General features: G+C 39.1%; 1 protein-coding gene across 5 annotated transcripts; it reads right to left on the bottom strand.

The window, feature by feature from the left end:
- Window positions 1-632: 632 nt before the first annotated feature.
- On the bottom strand, window positions 633-15,214 carry LOC307129810 (protein mono-ADP-ribosyltransferase PARP4-like). 5 transcript variants are annotated; one of them, XM_079822563.1, is made up of 35 exons: window positions 15,114-15,214; window positions 14,722-14,861; window positions 14,252-14,447; window positions 13,843-13,957; window positions 13,622-13,700; window positions 12,042-12,140; window positions 11,766-11,924; window positions 11,516-11,653; window positions 11,275-11,433; window positions 10,809-10,960; window positions 10,597-10,728; window positions 10,123-10,221; window positions 9,817-10,000; window positions 9,570-9,717; window positions 8,721-8,863; window positions 8,235-8,366; window positions 8,059-8,145; window positions 7,809-7,973; window positions 7,678-7,721; window positions 7,511-7,589; window positions 7,255-7,392; window positions 6,922-7,126; window positions 6,691-6,761; window positions 6,168-6,355; window positions 5,980-6,079; window positions 5,706-5,876; window positions 5,311-5,391; window positions 5,150-5,230; window positions 4,975-5,070; window positions 4,200-4,343; window positions 3,283-4,105; window positions 3,078-3,181; window positions 2,882-2,984; window positions 2,659-2,791; window positions 633-2,234 (listed from the first exon to the last, which is right to left on the bottom strand). In XM_079822563.1, exons 2-35 carry the CDS (start codon window positions 14,845-14,847, stop codon window positions 2,012-2,014), a joined length of 5,097 nt encoding a protein of 1,698 aa, XP_079678689.1. In that variant the 5' UTR covers window positions 14,848-14,861; window positions 15,114-15,214; the 3' UTR covers window positions 633-2,011. The 5 variants fall into 5 exon arrangements, with proteins under 5 accessions (XP_079678689.1, XP_079678691.1, XP_079678693.1 ...); XM_079822565.1 differs by having other exon boundaries at window positions 633-2,219; XM_079822567.1 differs by having other exon boundaries at window positions 4,239-4,343.
- Window positions 15,215-15,903: the final 689 nt, after the last annotated feature.

Raw genomic sequence — 15,903 nt, 5'->3', positions numbered from 1 at the left:
ATGATTTACAAATTGAAACTGCAACATCTGTCATAAAAAAGTTAAATATGTTATATTTTGTGTGTATGGAAACAACTGACAATTTGTAAAAATTTTACATGTCATAGAAAAAACATGAAATTCCCTATTTTGTATATTATTTATTTATATCAGTATTTACAAAACTACATCAAATTTGAAAAAGCTATTTAAATATATTACATTTTATGGAAATTCATAAAGAAAAAATATATAAAATAAGGACACTTTTTAAGAAGATGACCCAGTTTGGAAGATGTTCCAGATTAAAATCTTAACCACTACATTCAATTTTATTTTTATATGTATTACACACTGTGATTGTTAAAATTTAAATTAATAGAGGTTGATTTAAAAAAAAAAATTGGGATAGTCAAAATTAGTGCAGAAACACCCATATATACAGTATAATATGTATATAATAGTATGGTTAATTTCTAAATTCCTATGTTAATTCCTAAATTCAAACTCTTGTGTGTCTGTACCAATGGAGTGTCTTATATTGTTTTTCCCTGTCTTGTTATGTACATTCTGCAAGAACAACAACAACAATAATAAAAGAGATATTCGATAAGCCTTTGTTTACAGCTTTTAATCTTTATTTTTTTTTTTTTCATTTCGGCTAACCGACATGAAAAATATGAGAAACATGTGTTTTATTCTTACGTTAAAAATATTAAGACCACAAAGTATTTTAACCAAGCTGTTCTTTTGATATCACAAACACCAACATTATTTTATAGACAGATAAAAATATTAATATAATCACAATAACAATTGCTGCTAGTAATTACAAGTGGCTGAAGTAATTGGTAGGTCGACACTAATATTTTCTGTATATTCATATATATTTATTTTCATTTCAAAGAAAGAGCACAAGCACAATTGTCAACAGCAACAGCACGCTTGTCACAAATGGAATTTGGTTTAATTTTAAATGATAAATCAACATACTGCATCATGATCATAGTTAATGTGATAAAATACATCAGTGGTGGCTCTGCTAGGATATCTGTGTGAACATGGGAAATTACTTCATACATCCACTAAAACTCACTACTACACTTGATTAAAAATAACAGTGCTTAGTTATGAAAAAAAAAAAAAAAGCTTGCAAATGACACTTGGTTTCTACATGACTGATACAGGTGCAGTGTTGGGAAGGTAACTTAAATGTAGGTTACAGATTACAAATTTAGCAGATTAACCTCTAAAAAACAGAGTTGTATTTAAAAACACAATTCTAGATCATTATACTGTAGTAAAGACATGCCCCCGGTTTCACAGACAAGGCTTAAACATAGTCCCAGACTAAAATGCATGTTTGAGCTGTTTTCCCTGACAGCAACTTGCACTGACATGTTTTAAAATAGGCCACTGCCATTGTTTTGTCTCAAGATGCAACCAGTAATGCTTTTTTTTTTTTTTTTCTAAGGCACGTTTATAAAAGATACTTAAATGTCCTAATTGATCTAAGACCTAATCCTCGCTTAATCTAAGACGTCTGTGAAACCAGGTCTTGATGTTTTTCTTCTTACTGGTATATATAAAAAAAAGTTAAAATCTGGATACTAATATTTTTTACCACTATGTGTGTATGAAGGTAAAACATTATACCATATAAGACAAAAATAAATCCCTTCCCAATTGCTAATCAAACACACATTATTATCACATTATTGGGGTCGCTTCAACCCGCGGACATGAAAACCAGCCTGCGGCAACAGTGTTAAAGTAGCCCAAATAATTGTCTCAAACAAGAGAACCAATAAGAAGCAGAATAGCATCACTTTACTAAACAGCCTTTAAATGGCAGGAGAGATCGTGCACATCAAAAACAGACAAAGCAACAATTTAATATTATTCAACATATCTTAGCTTGTTACAGAAAATATTCAGATGTAACCCCCTTTGTAATTGTTTTCATAAGTAACTGTAACAGATTACAGTTACATTTATTTTGTGATTAAATTACATAACTCGTTACATGTAACTAGTTACTCCCCAACACTGTAATCGTACGTCTCTCCAGAACAGGTTTGAGAGGGGAATGTGGGTGTGGAGAATCACAGCCCAGCAGCTGACGTGTAGATGATTCCCAATCCCGGCCGATCTCCAGCCTGCTGCACACACACGGATACTGTCTGTCTGTCCGGCAGGCCCAGTCCACGGCCCTCTTCACTGCCTCCCAGTGCATCGGTCTGTATGGAGGAGAGCTTTTGCAGTGTTAATTATGCTAAACATGTGCAGTGTAAATGCTTTGCAACAGACAGCCAATCGTGTACCTAATATTCACATGCTTTGGACAGTCAAGGAAACACAGCATGTTGTATAAACAGTAGTTTCAGTGTTTGAGGGGATAGACATTTGAGGTGAAGAAGAGACCATTTCATTTTTACCATTATAGTCTGAAAAGTTCATTCAGTATAAACTTCAGTATAATACAGTCAGCAATATATAATACAGATCACATGGTGCGTTCATGCAAATAATGACACTGACACCGCAAATAAGAACGTTAACCAAGGGTTTAGAGTGAACAGTGTGAAATATCAGTTTATGGAAGATAACTGAAGTTTACCCAAAGTTAAATACTGTATTTATAGTGTGAAAAGCACTAATGAGGACGTGTGCTCGTACCTGGGCTCCGGGGAATCTTTCAGTCGGAGGAGAGACTCCAGCAACCGTCCCACTGCCAGCTTCTTCACCCGGATCAGCTGCAGCACCAGCAGAGTCGCCACCAGTCTCAGAACGTCCGCATGAGCCTTCACACCTGACAGAAAAAACACGTGACTGATTACCTGATTCTCACTGACAAACTGTCTGAAAAATAAAGAAGATTAGATTTCAGAAATCTTCTTACCAAATGACCGGATGCCTTTCTCCTTAAGGAAGACATTGGCAAAAAAGTCTACGTCCAGGTTGAGGAAGCTGCTCAGCCTCTCAGTGCACTCCCAGTATCCATCCTACATCCAAACACAATACATCAATTCATATTCCATTGACTTACACATTTACATACTGCACATAATCTAGTGCATTAAATCATGTGTAAAAACCTCATGTTGAAGCTCAAACAGCTCATTCCAGGACATTGTGGCACGCTTGCTGATTTTTCTCATAAACAATGATTTTGATTTCTTAATAGGAAAGCCAGTAGTGTCTTTGGTTTCAGCATGATAAGAAATGAGACATACATTTGAGTTTTTAATCCATCTGAACATTGATCAAATAGGGAAACATCATCAATGTGAGTCAACTTACCAGGTGCAGAAAACACAGAATGTTTTTGTTGCTGCTGAGATGCTCCAAAGCTACAGGGTGAGTAACCAGAATACCCTTGAGGCTCAATTGTCTTTCGCAGAACGTCAGGAGCACTACCGTATGCAATGGCATTTGGCATGCCAATGGCAAGCTTACAAGTTTTAGTTTGACCAAAGGAAACAGAGGCAGCACGAAGAGGGGGAGCCAGCAAGCCCCTGTCACTCATTGAAAAAGACTTCTTGGCAGGAGCAGGAAGAGGAGCTAAGCAGATAAACTTGGACTTAGGATAACTAGGATGCACTTGAGGAGAAGGCACTAAGGTGTCGAGACTGGCAGCACGAGGAAGCCTGTAACTCATGGAGCAAGGTTTGCGCATCCTGGTACCAGGAGAAGGATGGCTGCGAGTCATGGGCAGAGATTGCATTGACTCATAAATAGAGGAGTCTTTAAGGATTTTACAATAAGAAGCACGCTCTTTCGGAATACCAAACGTGATGCCAGGGGAAGTGGGAAGCTTTGGAGCACTTGCCTCAATATTAGGAGAGAGATGCATGTCACGAACAAGCATGAGAGATTCCAATGTTTCCAATTGTGATGCTCCAGTAACATCAGTTCTACATGTAAAAATGCAGCCTGTCTTTAAATAAGGTGTAACAACATTAGAAAAAGGTCTGGACAACCGCTCATGGACAAGGGGAGCTTCAGACTCTGCTTCTAGAAAACCATTATTTTTTTCAATGCCACGCCCCTCATCAGATTCAGACCAATCCAAATCCAGGAGATTAGATGTGAAGATGCCACTGGACAATTCCTCTGATTTCCACTGAAAAAAAAAGCACGGTTGTAAATACTGAATGATGACAGCTTTGATCACTACATTGCGTGACAAGAGCTGTAATCGACTCTATTGTTGTTACCCAAATGTTATCTTCTTCAGCACAAATAACATGCTCAACCTTGAGCTTCTCTTCAGTCCAGCTCATACATGGTAAAATATCCACATCCTCTTCTGATATGAGTTTAGGAATATCTGTCAATCCAGTGTCAAGCTCATTCTGGTCCTACAAAGAGCAAATGAGGACATAAAAGTCACTTCTTATCAAGGCTGATATATCAGATAATATTGGATATATTTTCATTATCAGTATCTGCTATAAATGGACATTTAGTGTCTGAAAAGTCAGAAAATGTAAATGTGATTCTGTCAAGAGATGGTTACTTTTGTTTGTATTAATTATTAATGTTAAACATGGAGAAGCTGCCTAAAACACATGCAAGAACCATCATTTAGATAGCTAAACAATTAGACATTAAAAGCATAAATGGTTGAGAAAATTGTATCATTTAAAATGGTTTATGTATTAAGAAGTATTACATGTTATTTATGTACATTTGTTTGGTCACCCTTTTTACTTTGTAATGGTTTTACTATTGAACTGTCTTTACGAATAGGTGTTTCCGTTAAGCCAGTTTTTCCCCCCATTTTGGAAGACATTTTCTGTAAATAATTGAAACTTGAACGAAGACCCAATTCTTTATCCACAATGACAATATATGTTTATTGCTACACATTAAGAAAAAAAATTATTTAAGTTTGAGTGTATTTTTGATAAATATTATGCAAAAAGAAAATTTTAAAGTGTATTGTTATTATTGTTATTAATTGTGATGTTAAATTTAGAATAATCGTACCCTCTCTTCGATGGCTACAAAGCTTGTGAACTGGGACAAGATGGAGAACTCTTTACTGAGCTCAATGATGTAGGACTTCAGCTCTGCTTTCTTCCCCTGATAGAGATACAAGACAGCAGGTCAAGTTCTTCTGATAGTTCTATTATAAACAGCAACATGTGGCCAAATACTGTACCTCATGTTCTGCCTCACTGTTGCCTAGAATGCCATCTTCATAGTCTCTGATGATCGCTCTTGCTGTTAACTTGTGAAGGAACTACACACACACACTCACTCTTTAAATGCCTGATAAACAATTGTTTCAAATTATATGAAGTATTTAAGACGCTCACTCACAGTTCCTTTCGTCTTTTGTAGTTCTGTGGTGGAAACCATTGTTTTGATCTCCTGCCCACTCAAATCACCAAACAGTGTGGCCTAAAAGAGTGAATATAAAAAATATAAAAAATAAATATACAAATATCTGGGGTTTTTGTACAGCCTTCTGATAAATATTACATATTTTGATCTTAATAAATCTCACACTTGAAATTGCTTCATAAGGTGATGTTTTTAACCACTGCAGCAGATTCAATGAAAATGTTATTTCTGATCTAAAATACAGCAGAAATCTAATTAAAAATAAATAATCAAGGCATATTTTCCACACTGCTGGTCACTAAATGAATATAATAAATAATATTGAATTATATTCATTTACATGCCCCAATATAAAAATACAGCAGGTTTACCTGAGTGCAGTGCGGCACAAAGCCGTATATGAGAGTGTGACAGTCACTGAAGAGGCCGTGAAGCTGTGAGGGGGCTTGAACAGGAGGGGGCGCTGTGGGATTAAACTGCTGCCACTTCACCGCCACTGATCTGCAGCCTGGAGACTCCATACGCTGAACCTGAGCACGCACCTGAAATAACCAGCAAACTCAAGCCTCAGAGCGGCCCATGTTGGGAAGATAATGTTACCCTTTTCTTAATAAAAACAACAATACAATAAACAGCGTGATTCACCTTCTCTGCCCAAGTGTGTTTCATCTTTGTGTCAAAAAATTCACATGTTCCTCCGCCTGCTTGAGCCAAAGCTCTGAGCATATGACGATTAGCTGTCAAGCTAGACAAACACAAACACAATCAAACTGAAGGTTCAGAAATTCATTTAAGTGATAAAGAGATTTGTGTAGAACTCTTCAAAGGCAGACCTGAGTCCACAGGTGAAGAGGCGCGTGTGGCAGGAGTTTTCTCGGACCAGCTGTAGGGTCAAAGGCTGGTTCTGAACATGTCCATCAGAGAGCAGCAGGATGTTCCTCACGCCCCGGCAGGGAGGCAGCAGACTCAGGCTCTGGAGAGGTCGCCACAGCTCAGTGCCGCCACCAGCGCCACTACAGGACTGAAGAGACCACACATGCAATGATAAAAAAATCAACATTTTAATCAGTCTTAGTGATTAATCAAGGTGTCGAGGTTTAACTGGCTAGTGTGGTACAGTCAGACCCTGCTGGCAGATGCTGTAACTACAACATTATGGTGGCAAAACATCTCGCTCTAATTGGAATTGAGGGTCCATAAGCAACAACTGAAAAGTTCAAATGAAGGGATGATGCATAATGTGAATCAAATGATGTCTCCTGATGGAAGGAGTCAAGAAACCTAAAGAATCTCTCAATATGCCCCTTTTCAAAGCACAAAAACATTCATCTTTAACCATTTTTAAACATTACTTACCATAATAAATTGTCTGGCTGGTTCAGATGCTTCATCTAAAGGCACTGGTGCAGGAAAAGCTTCCTTGTAATCTTAAAAACACACACATTGTATGATTAACATGTCATTGTGTGAATGAAGAACCAGCATATATTGTTCTCTTCCCAGAATGCTTTACTACAAGTCACAAGATTAATAGAGAATTGAGAGTGTACATGATGATCACAGCAGATTGTTTCAGTGCGCACTAACCAGTGCTGAAAGAGATGATGTTGATCTTCAGTGAGCGGTCCAGAGATTTGACGACTTGAAGGGCAATCCTGCGGGCGTTCAGCATGGCGTCTCCCCGCATGGACTTGGAGGAGTCCAGTAGAATGACCACATCACTCACACTGGAAGCTCCAGAGCTGGACACCCCACTTGACTTAAAGTCTGGATAAAACACCAGCATGCAGGCCTGCAGGGATCAGAGAGTGTCAGAGAAGGACCTTCTGTATCTGTGTGTATTTTAGATCAGGGCGTGTGAAGGAAAGAGAAGCATTTTTGTCTGCAATATGAATCAGATGTGACTGATCATTTCTTTACCTGACTAAATTTATCCGGATGATTCTCGACCCACATCCTGGGCATGTGGATATCAGAAAGACTGAAGGACACCTGTAACCCTTCAGATCCAAGAGTCTGTCCCGGTAACGTGCTGATCACTGCCTTACAGTCTGTCATCTGAACGGGAAAAACACTGATACTGTTAATAATACTGTTCATAACCAAATATTTTATTTCCTTCAGAGAACACCAACAAATATTTAGTAAGACAATCCACAAAAATAAGTAAAATAACCTTGGTTTTGATGCGGTGTGAAGAGCTCAAGTTGATGATCTCGTAAGGCATTTCAATGGACATAGACAGAGAAAACTCCCTGAAAACAAAACATAAAGCCAATGATAATTTTGAGTGAATCTTTTAGTGAATTTCCCTGTGACTTCCTCAGTGTTTGAGATTCTCACCCCTCTGACTGAAGCTCCGTCACACCAATCTTTTCAACAGTTGCCTGAAATACAACACAACTGTCAGTCAAAACTAACGGCAGCCCAAAAAGTTGTTTAAATACAGTGACTAAAGAACAGCCACGTCGTACCTGAGTTGTCTGATTAAGGGCGGCGCTCTGTTGCCATGGTGCCACGCTGCCAGCCAATGAGAAGACTATAGAGCCTGATCTCACCACCAGCTCAGTGATGAACGTCACCTTGATCAAAACTGTGGCTCCGGGAGGAAGGTTCCCCACGCTGATAGTAAATACATCCTGCCTCACATAAACACATGACCTTAGAGAAACCTTCTGATACATTATCACTCATGCTTCAGAGAAACAGTAGTAAGTAACTCACAGGTGCATCCTGGTCCATAAGGTAGGCTCCATGACCTTTCTCTATGGCTTGCTTGTACTCCTTACGAGCCTGCTCTTTTTCCTTTACCTACAGGACAGAGAAAGACATTGAAAACTGATGAGAAGGCAGTTATGAAGAGCAGAGGCTGCATCTGAAAAATTCTGAATGACTTGCACCTTTCCAATGACGTGTTTTCCATTGATAAAGGCTTCAAATCCACACACTGCTGCCGTCTCCTCCAGTGGAAAGACGTACTTTGCTTCAATGGGAACAGCACTCTTGTTTGTGTAGGTTTGAAATATGATGACCTGGTGACAGAGCAGAGAAAGTTATGTTCACAAATAGAGTGTGAAATGATGCTCTGGCTTTATGGCTGTTGTATTATGGGGTCTTTTGTTTGAATTCTTGTATGATTGTTTAGCTTGTTGAAGTACATGATGTTCTTTCGTGTCTTTATTTCTATGTGAAAGTCATTATGCTTTTTTCAATCCGTCTTTTAAATTTCACAATACATTTTTGATTGAATTTTTGAACATATTCTAATGTTTCTTCATTCTGAATATTTTATAAACACTGTTTTTAGCATGTGAGAGAAAACAATGACTCTCTCTAAAAACCCTGCTTCTCTAATATACTTGCAGCCCACCGCTGTAGTATCATACCTGACACAGTAGGTCCATCAGCTTGCACCTCACATTGACAGCCTGAAGAGGAAGTTTCTGACCACTGCTGTCCAGCAAACCTGCAGTCATCTCCTCCAGAGGGTTTTTAGTGGACTCCAAACCCTCACTGTCATCACTGGACACTAAAGAACATCAAACCAAACTACTGATCAATTTCACAAATCCAAATCATAGCATTCAGCATTACAGAGCATCAGATGTCCCTGAGGAAGGATTTGTCTCTCCGCCAAAGTTCACCGTTAGTATAAAGGGCTGTTCTGCGGGACTCAAACTTGGGTCACCCAAGGCGTTGTTGCGCTATATGTTGAAATGCTGAAGGTTATGGGTAGGGATGTCCAGATCCGATCACGTGATCGGAAATTGGGCCCGATCACGTGGTTTCAGACTCGATCGGACGTTACCTCCCGATCAGGACTCGGATAAATATGTATATATATTCTCATTATTTTTTAACACATCTATAGTTATGCGGTGGCACAGAGTTAGACCCTTTTGACTCCACTTTGTTGCAGAGACGCTATTGGTTAAATAAGGTGAATTAAATAAAAAATAAGGAACATCCTGGATCTGTTTTTTCGCTCTTCTTTATTCTTTTTTTTATGTATTATAGAAGTATCGGATCGGGACTCGGTATCGGTAGATACTCAAAATCAAATGACTCGGACTCGGGGGCAAAAAAACCTGATCGGAACATCCCTAGTTATGGGCTCCGCTATGAAGTACATTGATTAAACTTTGATTCAAATGTTAATGGATTTGACAGCCACAACAGATTCCTCCACATATAAAAGCTCTCTCTACATGTCCTGCTCACTGAACGTTACTCACAGACGTCAGATGTGTCAGCGGGCTGTGTGAGCTCCGCAAAGGTGTTGATATGAGGTTGGAACTCCTTTAACTCGTCCCCCTCCAGAGTGTACTGAACCACATACTTCAGTCTGATCTGCTCTGTGTTATAGACGACAAACTCATCATCCTGTCAAATAGAAACCAACACACAAACACAAGAGTCACATTAGATCCCAAAAACAGGAGCAGAATATTTGAGTACAGAGAAAAAGACTAAGAAATGCACCTCAAATTCAGAGAGTCTGTTGGGTGTGCGACGGACTCCATGAACACTGTGGTGGCCGTCCGGGGCGCAGGTCAAAGAGGTGTCTTTCTTCAGCAGGTCTTTGCACCGACCCAACGCCACTTCACACACCAACAGCAGCCGAGAGCCGTCAGTGACACTGGGCTTGGAGTATTTCACACTAGTCCTTTAACGCAGAGAAGAAACTTACTAGCTCGCTCAAATCTTCGGTTGTCATGAAAGTGGAGTCAGAGTATTTATGAATCTGTTATATTAAAAGATGCCGGAGTAATGCAGAAGACCACTGACTTTACAGAGTCACTGAAGTAGATTCCTCCTCCAAGATTCCCGATATCTGTCCTCTCAATTCCATGCTGTTCGACTCCAACCCTGGGCAGCAGCAGACCTCTACACAGAACATTTCATTAAAAAATATATTTATTTAATTACATAACAACTTGATTAAATCAAATTAATTACAATTGATCGCAAAAGAATATTAAGACATTAACGGTACCTGATTATTGCAGAAGAGTAAATCTTTAAATAGTCAGTACAAAAAGTGATTTCAATATATAGTTTGTAGGGAGGCACAATATGTATCTCTACCATATCAGTTATTGGCCAATATTAGAGATTTGACTAATCATTATTTGTTGATATTAGATGTTTATATCTATATGACTGATTTATTTTTAAGTGTTTTATTTTAAAATAATTCATATTTTTATTTCTATTGAAATTTATATGGAAATAAAGTTTATTTTAAGAATATGCTCTTACCGTGACATTATTCCAACAAAACCACTGGGACTAGTGGAGTGGAGGAGAGGCTTAATGTTGCCTAAATCCTCCCAAAACATTTGAAGCTCCAAACCTCTGCTTACACGCAGTATCTGCTGAATCTGAACAGGCCTGTAGCGGATACAAGATTAACACCATCATAATATATTCATGTTTGATCTTCAGACCACAATCATCATGATCAAGTTTACCTGTCCTGAAGCAGTTGAGAGACAACATGAAACTCAGGGTTTTGTGGCGGAACAACCTCAATGCTGCACCTCAGAGCTCGATACTTTCCCAGAGACGAGGGCGAGGGGCTTCCCAGAGTGGCTTCACTCACATTCAGAATGTCTCTGATCAGCTGAGGACGACAGAAGAGTTTAAAATACTAAATCTGCACTGTGGAGTAAAAATCCAAATTGAAGAATCTACCAAAATCCACAAATGTGCATAACATTTTCCTTTTTTTAATCTATGCATTAGAGTAATGATATATCTATACATTTAACAAATATTTTTGAGAGTAATGAGAATTACAAAACAAATACAAGTAAAACCATCCAGTAATGAAAATATTAGGTAAAATGAGCTTAATTATTATGAATACAATATCACAATACCAAAATCTTAATGGTCATAAAGTAGTAATAACTGTATACTATAATGACATGTTACCTGACAAAGGTCTAGTTTCTGAGACACAAGCTTGTGTTTGGAAGGAGGGTCGATCATTCTGAGGGGTAGAAGAGTGTTGACCTCCTCTAGCAGGGCCTTGACTTCATCCTCTTTCTGAGTCTTTTGTGCCTGTAGTAACAATCCCTCCACCCTGCTCACCTGCAACAGCACAGAGCCATTAAACACACAACATTCCTGTGAGCTTCATGATTGGTTGTGTGTGTGTGTGTGTCCTTCTCACATCATTAAGGCTGATGCTGGAGACAGGGACTGTCAGGATGTTACTAAGGGAACCGAGAGCTTCGGTCCAAACCAGCTCCACAAAGACGCCAACTTCCTGTGATAATGTGCTGCAGTTCAGCTTCTCCTCCAACAGAAGCTGCGAATTAAAAGAGTGAACATTGATTTCACACCTATTGGACACACTATATATGCATATACTGTACAGTATTAAATGAATAAAATAGATCTGCATTCTGTTTTTGTCTAACCTGCTGCAGGCTGTAGGATGCTAATCGCTCAACCTCAGGAGGTAGCGTGTGTGTCTTTGTGAATCCCTGTGTCTCCATCTCCTTCATCAGCAGCAGATACGCTTCCACAGCATCCTCAGACGTCACACAGAACACAACCTTGTCCTGCACCACTGCGCTCTATAGTGAGAGAGAGTCCATCACCGTCACCACAGGTCAGATTCAGTGCATTCACCACAATCTATTATTCCTATGATAACAAGATGAATCTTTTAAACAGCGCTAGGATAACCAAACCTCAGCTTCACGCAAGATTGAACACAACACGCGATACTTCTGGCCTGCTCGTCCTCTGGCACTCTGGAGCTCCAAAACAGACAAAGTCTTGGGTTTGACCTGCAACACAGACATGAAAACACTTTCAAACTTCGGCTACAAGAATCACTTCAAGAATGTGTTAAATGGGTCGTCATACATTTTCATTACAATTTTATTTTTCCCCTTAGGGTCCACTTATGTTTGTCAGTGTTATGACATACGGGTGTTGTGGGCATGTATATATCTGTCTGATTTGAATAAGTTGTGGTTTTTGCAGGTTATAATGAATAAATGGTCTGTTTTGAGTTCTGAAAAGTACAGTGTGTTTTTCATTCATAGTACACTCTTTTAAAGAGCACCTATCATGGAATTTTGAAATTTACCTTTCATGTAGTGTGTAACATAGATCTAAGTGAACAAAAACATCCTGTGATAGCTTGAAATATGACAGTGCACCGTATATATAGTTATTTTCTTTCAAAAGTAAGAGTCGACTCGGAGTCATTTTTAAGAATCGTTAAAAGACCGAAGCTTTTTCTCTGACTAGATGACGTCAACTTGTCAAGTTATTTGAATACGATACGCCCACTTATTGCTCCAAGACGCCAGTGAAAACTAGAAAACATCATGGAGATGAGACGCTGTGTTCTGAAGTGAGACTCAAAAGCAAACTTTTTTCATCTGCCCAAGGATGAGCATTTGAAGACTAAGTGGCTTGAAGACAAACCATACATCGTCGCGATTGAGTGTTTATTATTAGTCGTCAAATGTATGTTTCGCGATCTCAGGAAGCTTTTATTATGGACTTTTATTATGGCACATGGTATCTTCTTCGTCTGTCTGTACCATATATGGACTACATGTGCACAGAGCGCCCTCCGGCTGCCAGTATGAATTGAAAACAACACATAAGAGACTCAATCGCTCATGATTAGGCTATTTCTGCGCATTTTGAGGAAGTATTGAATAAAAAAATACTCCTCTGTTTAGAAATTTGACAGACATATGAGAATCTACCAATATTTCTCCTCATCTGCACACTTTTGAACTAAAAGCCCTGAGGGATGTTGATTTGTCACGAGTCTTCATGAGGAGTTTTTTTATGAATGAGATCAGCTGAGGCTCATATTACAATCAAACAGTACCGACGCGGTTTTCATATTCATAACTCCTGACACATATTAACAAATTACTGTCATTATAAGACTTTGATGGGCGTTCCGTTTCCGAGAATATCTGCACAGACTAAACCAATCACAACTGACTGGGTCATCGGACCAATCACCGCAGATTAGCGTCACGTAAAGGCGGGGTTTTGAAAAGTGAATCACTAAAGGAATCATTTGAGAATCGCTGTCAAAACAGGTAAAAATAAATGCATATTATAAGAAAACTAAAGTCTTTTTTGTCATTGCATGCATGCAAAACTGTTGTTGGGGACTTCTAAAACAATATTTGGAACATTTTAAATGCCATGATAGGTGCTCTTTAATTAACAAAGATTAAGGGTAATTCTATTTTTTATGATGTGACCCACTATGATATATGAACTCACTCACCCTCTCAAAAACTGAATACTTGGCCACTTGAAAATGTGAAGGAAATTCAGGCAGTTCATGGTCGCCACCTTTGTAAACTCTGCTTTGGGTAAATGAAAAGATGTAGTCATGTAAACTAGCACATCTAAACTGAAAGAAACTGATGTAGAACAATAAAGAAACGGTTTAATAAACCTCAAGTAGCACTGACAGTGACAGTGATAGCAAAAACAAAAGCGCACCTGAACCTGCCAAGATGGGGCACACCCTTCTCAAGAGTCTCAATCTCAGTCTTTGAGAGTTCAGACTGACATTTGAACATCTCTTTTTCTAGTATCTGGGATGGCACTTTTACCTCTTTAAGGAGAAAAATAACGCCATAAAACACATAGTTTAATCGAATTTAATACTCATAACCTAAATATAGCAATCAAATATATTTCTCAACAAAAATGTACTGCAGCAGAAGAGTACAAACACATAACAAAACACGACCACTGTAAGCAAATAGAACTAATCTGGCTGTGACACTCCCATCCATTCTGTCCCTCCACCTTTGTTCACATCTCACGTGACTGACACAAACATCTGACATCTGTTCTAACCAAAGAAATGTGAGAATTCACTAAATGAGGCTAATGAAACTTCTACCTTGATGGGGGATGAATTCAGTGGTGGGATAAACCAGCTGTGGGGCCAAATTATGCTCCGTCAAAGGCAGGAGATGCCCTTCATCCAGACAGCTCCACACATACTGCGTCCCAACCACTGGGATCCGGAGCTTCTGGATGCTGCGCTGCCGGTTACTGCTCAGGTCATTCACACTGCCAGTGACTACAAAAGAGCACTGGAGAAGAAAAAAGCAGGTCAGAAGATACACGGCAGCTCTTTGGTGACTTTTAGTTGGACCATTTCACACTTGGTGTCACTTTTACTTATTTTAAATATTATAAAACATTAAGCACAGTTCCCATGGCTGTCGTGATAAATAGCATACAATTAGCCTTAGTTCATTTTAAACAAAGCAAACGTCTGTACACAGTGTAAACGCCCTATGATGAAACCCAACTGTTTATTTGCTTTGTCTCAGTGCAGTGCTAAATAATGAACATAATACGAACCTCTCTGTTGATGACATAGGAGATGTTTCCTCCATTTTCCAGAAGAGCTAATCTCAGTTTATTCTTCTCTTTATAAGGCACATTCTTCACATCTAACACCACAGTACAGTTTTCAAACACTGTCATGATGTCACCGGTGTCTGAACATGCGAAGAAAAGCGACAGAACAAATAGAAACAGAGTATACAGTAAATATTCTAACGTCTTTCTATTTTCGTATCAACATTAACATATTCGAGGAAACAATTATATATAATACTTGTATTCACATGGAAGTTATGACATTTCCCTTGATATGAAGTTAAACAGTCGATCCAAATCCTACTTGCAGTATGTCTCTGCAAGAGCATAACGTACCGTGAAGTCAGAGTCGAGTGATGTTAAGAAAATACCTTCAAAGAAAAGCGTCAATTATTTCCTGTGTAGCCTATTCGTTCAAGTAGAACATTTTTGCGGCTTCCTGACTCATATACATACAGTAAACAGACACACCTCCCTGCTTAAAAAAACAAACATTAGGGCTCCATCCAGTGGTTGAAACAGACCTTGCAGAAATGAAGTTTCCATAGAGGGGCGCTGCATCTCTCCAACCAGGCCCAGGCGCTTCTGTTGTGGGATAATCCTAATAATGCTCCCTCCCTTTCCTCTGCCACACCCACTGAGAAGAGGAAGCAGCGGATATCAGGAATACCGTGTTATGTTTGTTGAACTGCTGAGATTTGTATCAGTCCGCGGTGCTTTATTGCAGCATCGCTCATTTTGTATGGGTTCGGGTAAGCGTAGGCAGATATGGCTCGACACACGTTCTTTTCAACTTATGTACTCGGAAATGTACCCGTCAGGACGGCTGTCATTGTCCTGGCCATGCTTATCTTTTTCAAATATATGTTCACATGCCCTTGCACAACTCGCGAGATAACTCTCCTTCACTGCTGGCTGTACCTGTGCCTGCCAATAGGCGTACTGTTCTTCATAATGATCCTCATCGACTCTCAACTCCTGAAGATGTGCAGATGTTACGTGTGCAAATGTTGCGTAATCGGCCAGAGCAGATGCTGTGAGAGTGAGTGCTGCGATACTTTTGAATGCTGCTGTTGTGCTGGTGGTTACTGTTATCACCCAGAACGCTGTCGACAGGAAGGATGGTATTACTGTGGCATTATATGGAAGCACCTACTCAAA

This window comes from Gobio gobio (assembly GCF_949357685.1).
Source record: "Gobio gobio genome assembly, chromosome: 7".
Classification (NCBI taxonomy): Eukaryota; Metazoa; Chordata; class Actinopteri; order Cypriniformes; family Gobionidae; genus Gobio; species Gobio gobio.
This window is presented reverse-complemented; position numbering and strand designations above follow the sequence as displayed.

Coding starts and splice junctions, on each gene's coding strand:
- LOC307129810 (XM_079822563.1), bottom strand. CDS start 14,847: ATGACAGTGTTTGAAAACTGTACTGTGGTGTTAGATGTGAAGAATGTG. Junction 9,718..9,816: donor ACAGACTCTCTGAATTTGAG/GTGCATTTCTTA, acceptor TCTATTTGACAG/GATGATGAGTTTGTCGTCTA. Junction 8,864..9,569: donor CGCTGACACATCTGACGTCT/GTGAGTAACGTT, acceptor GATGTTCTTTAG/TGTCCAGTGATGACAGTGAG.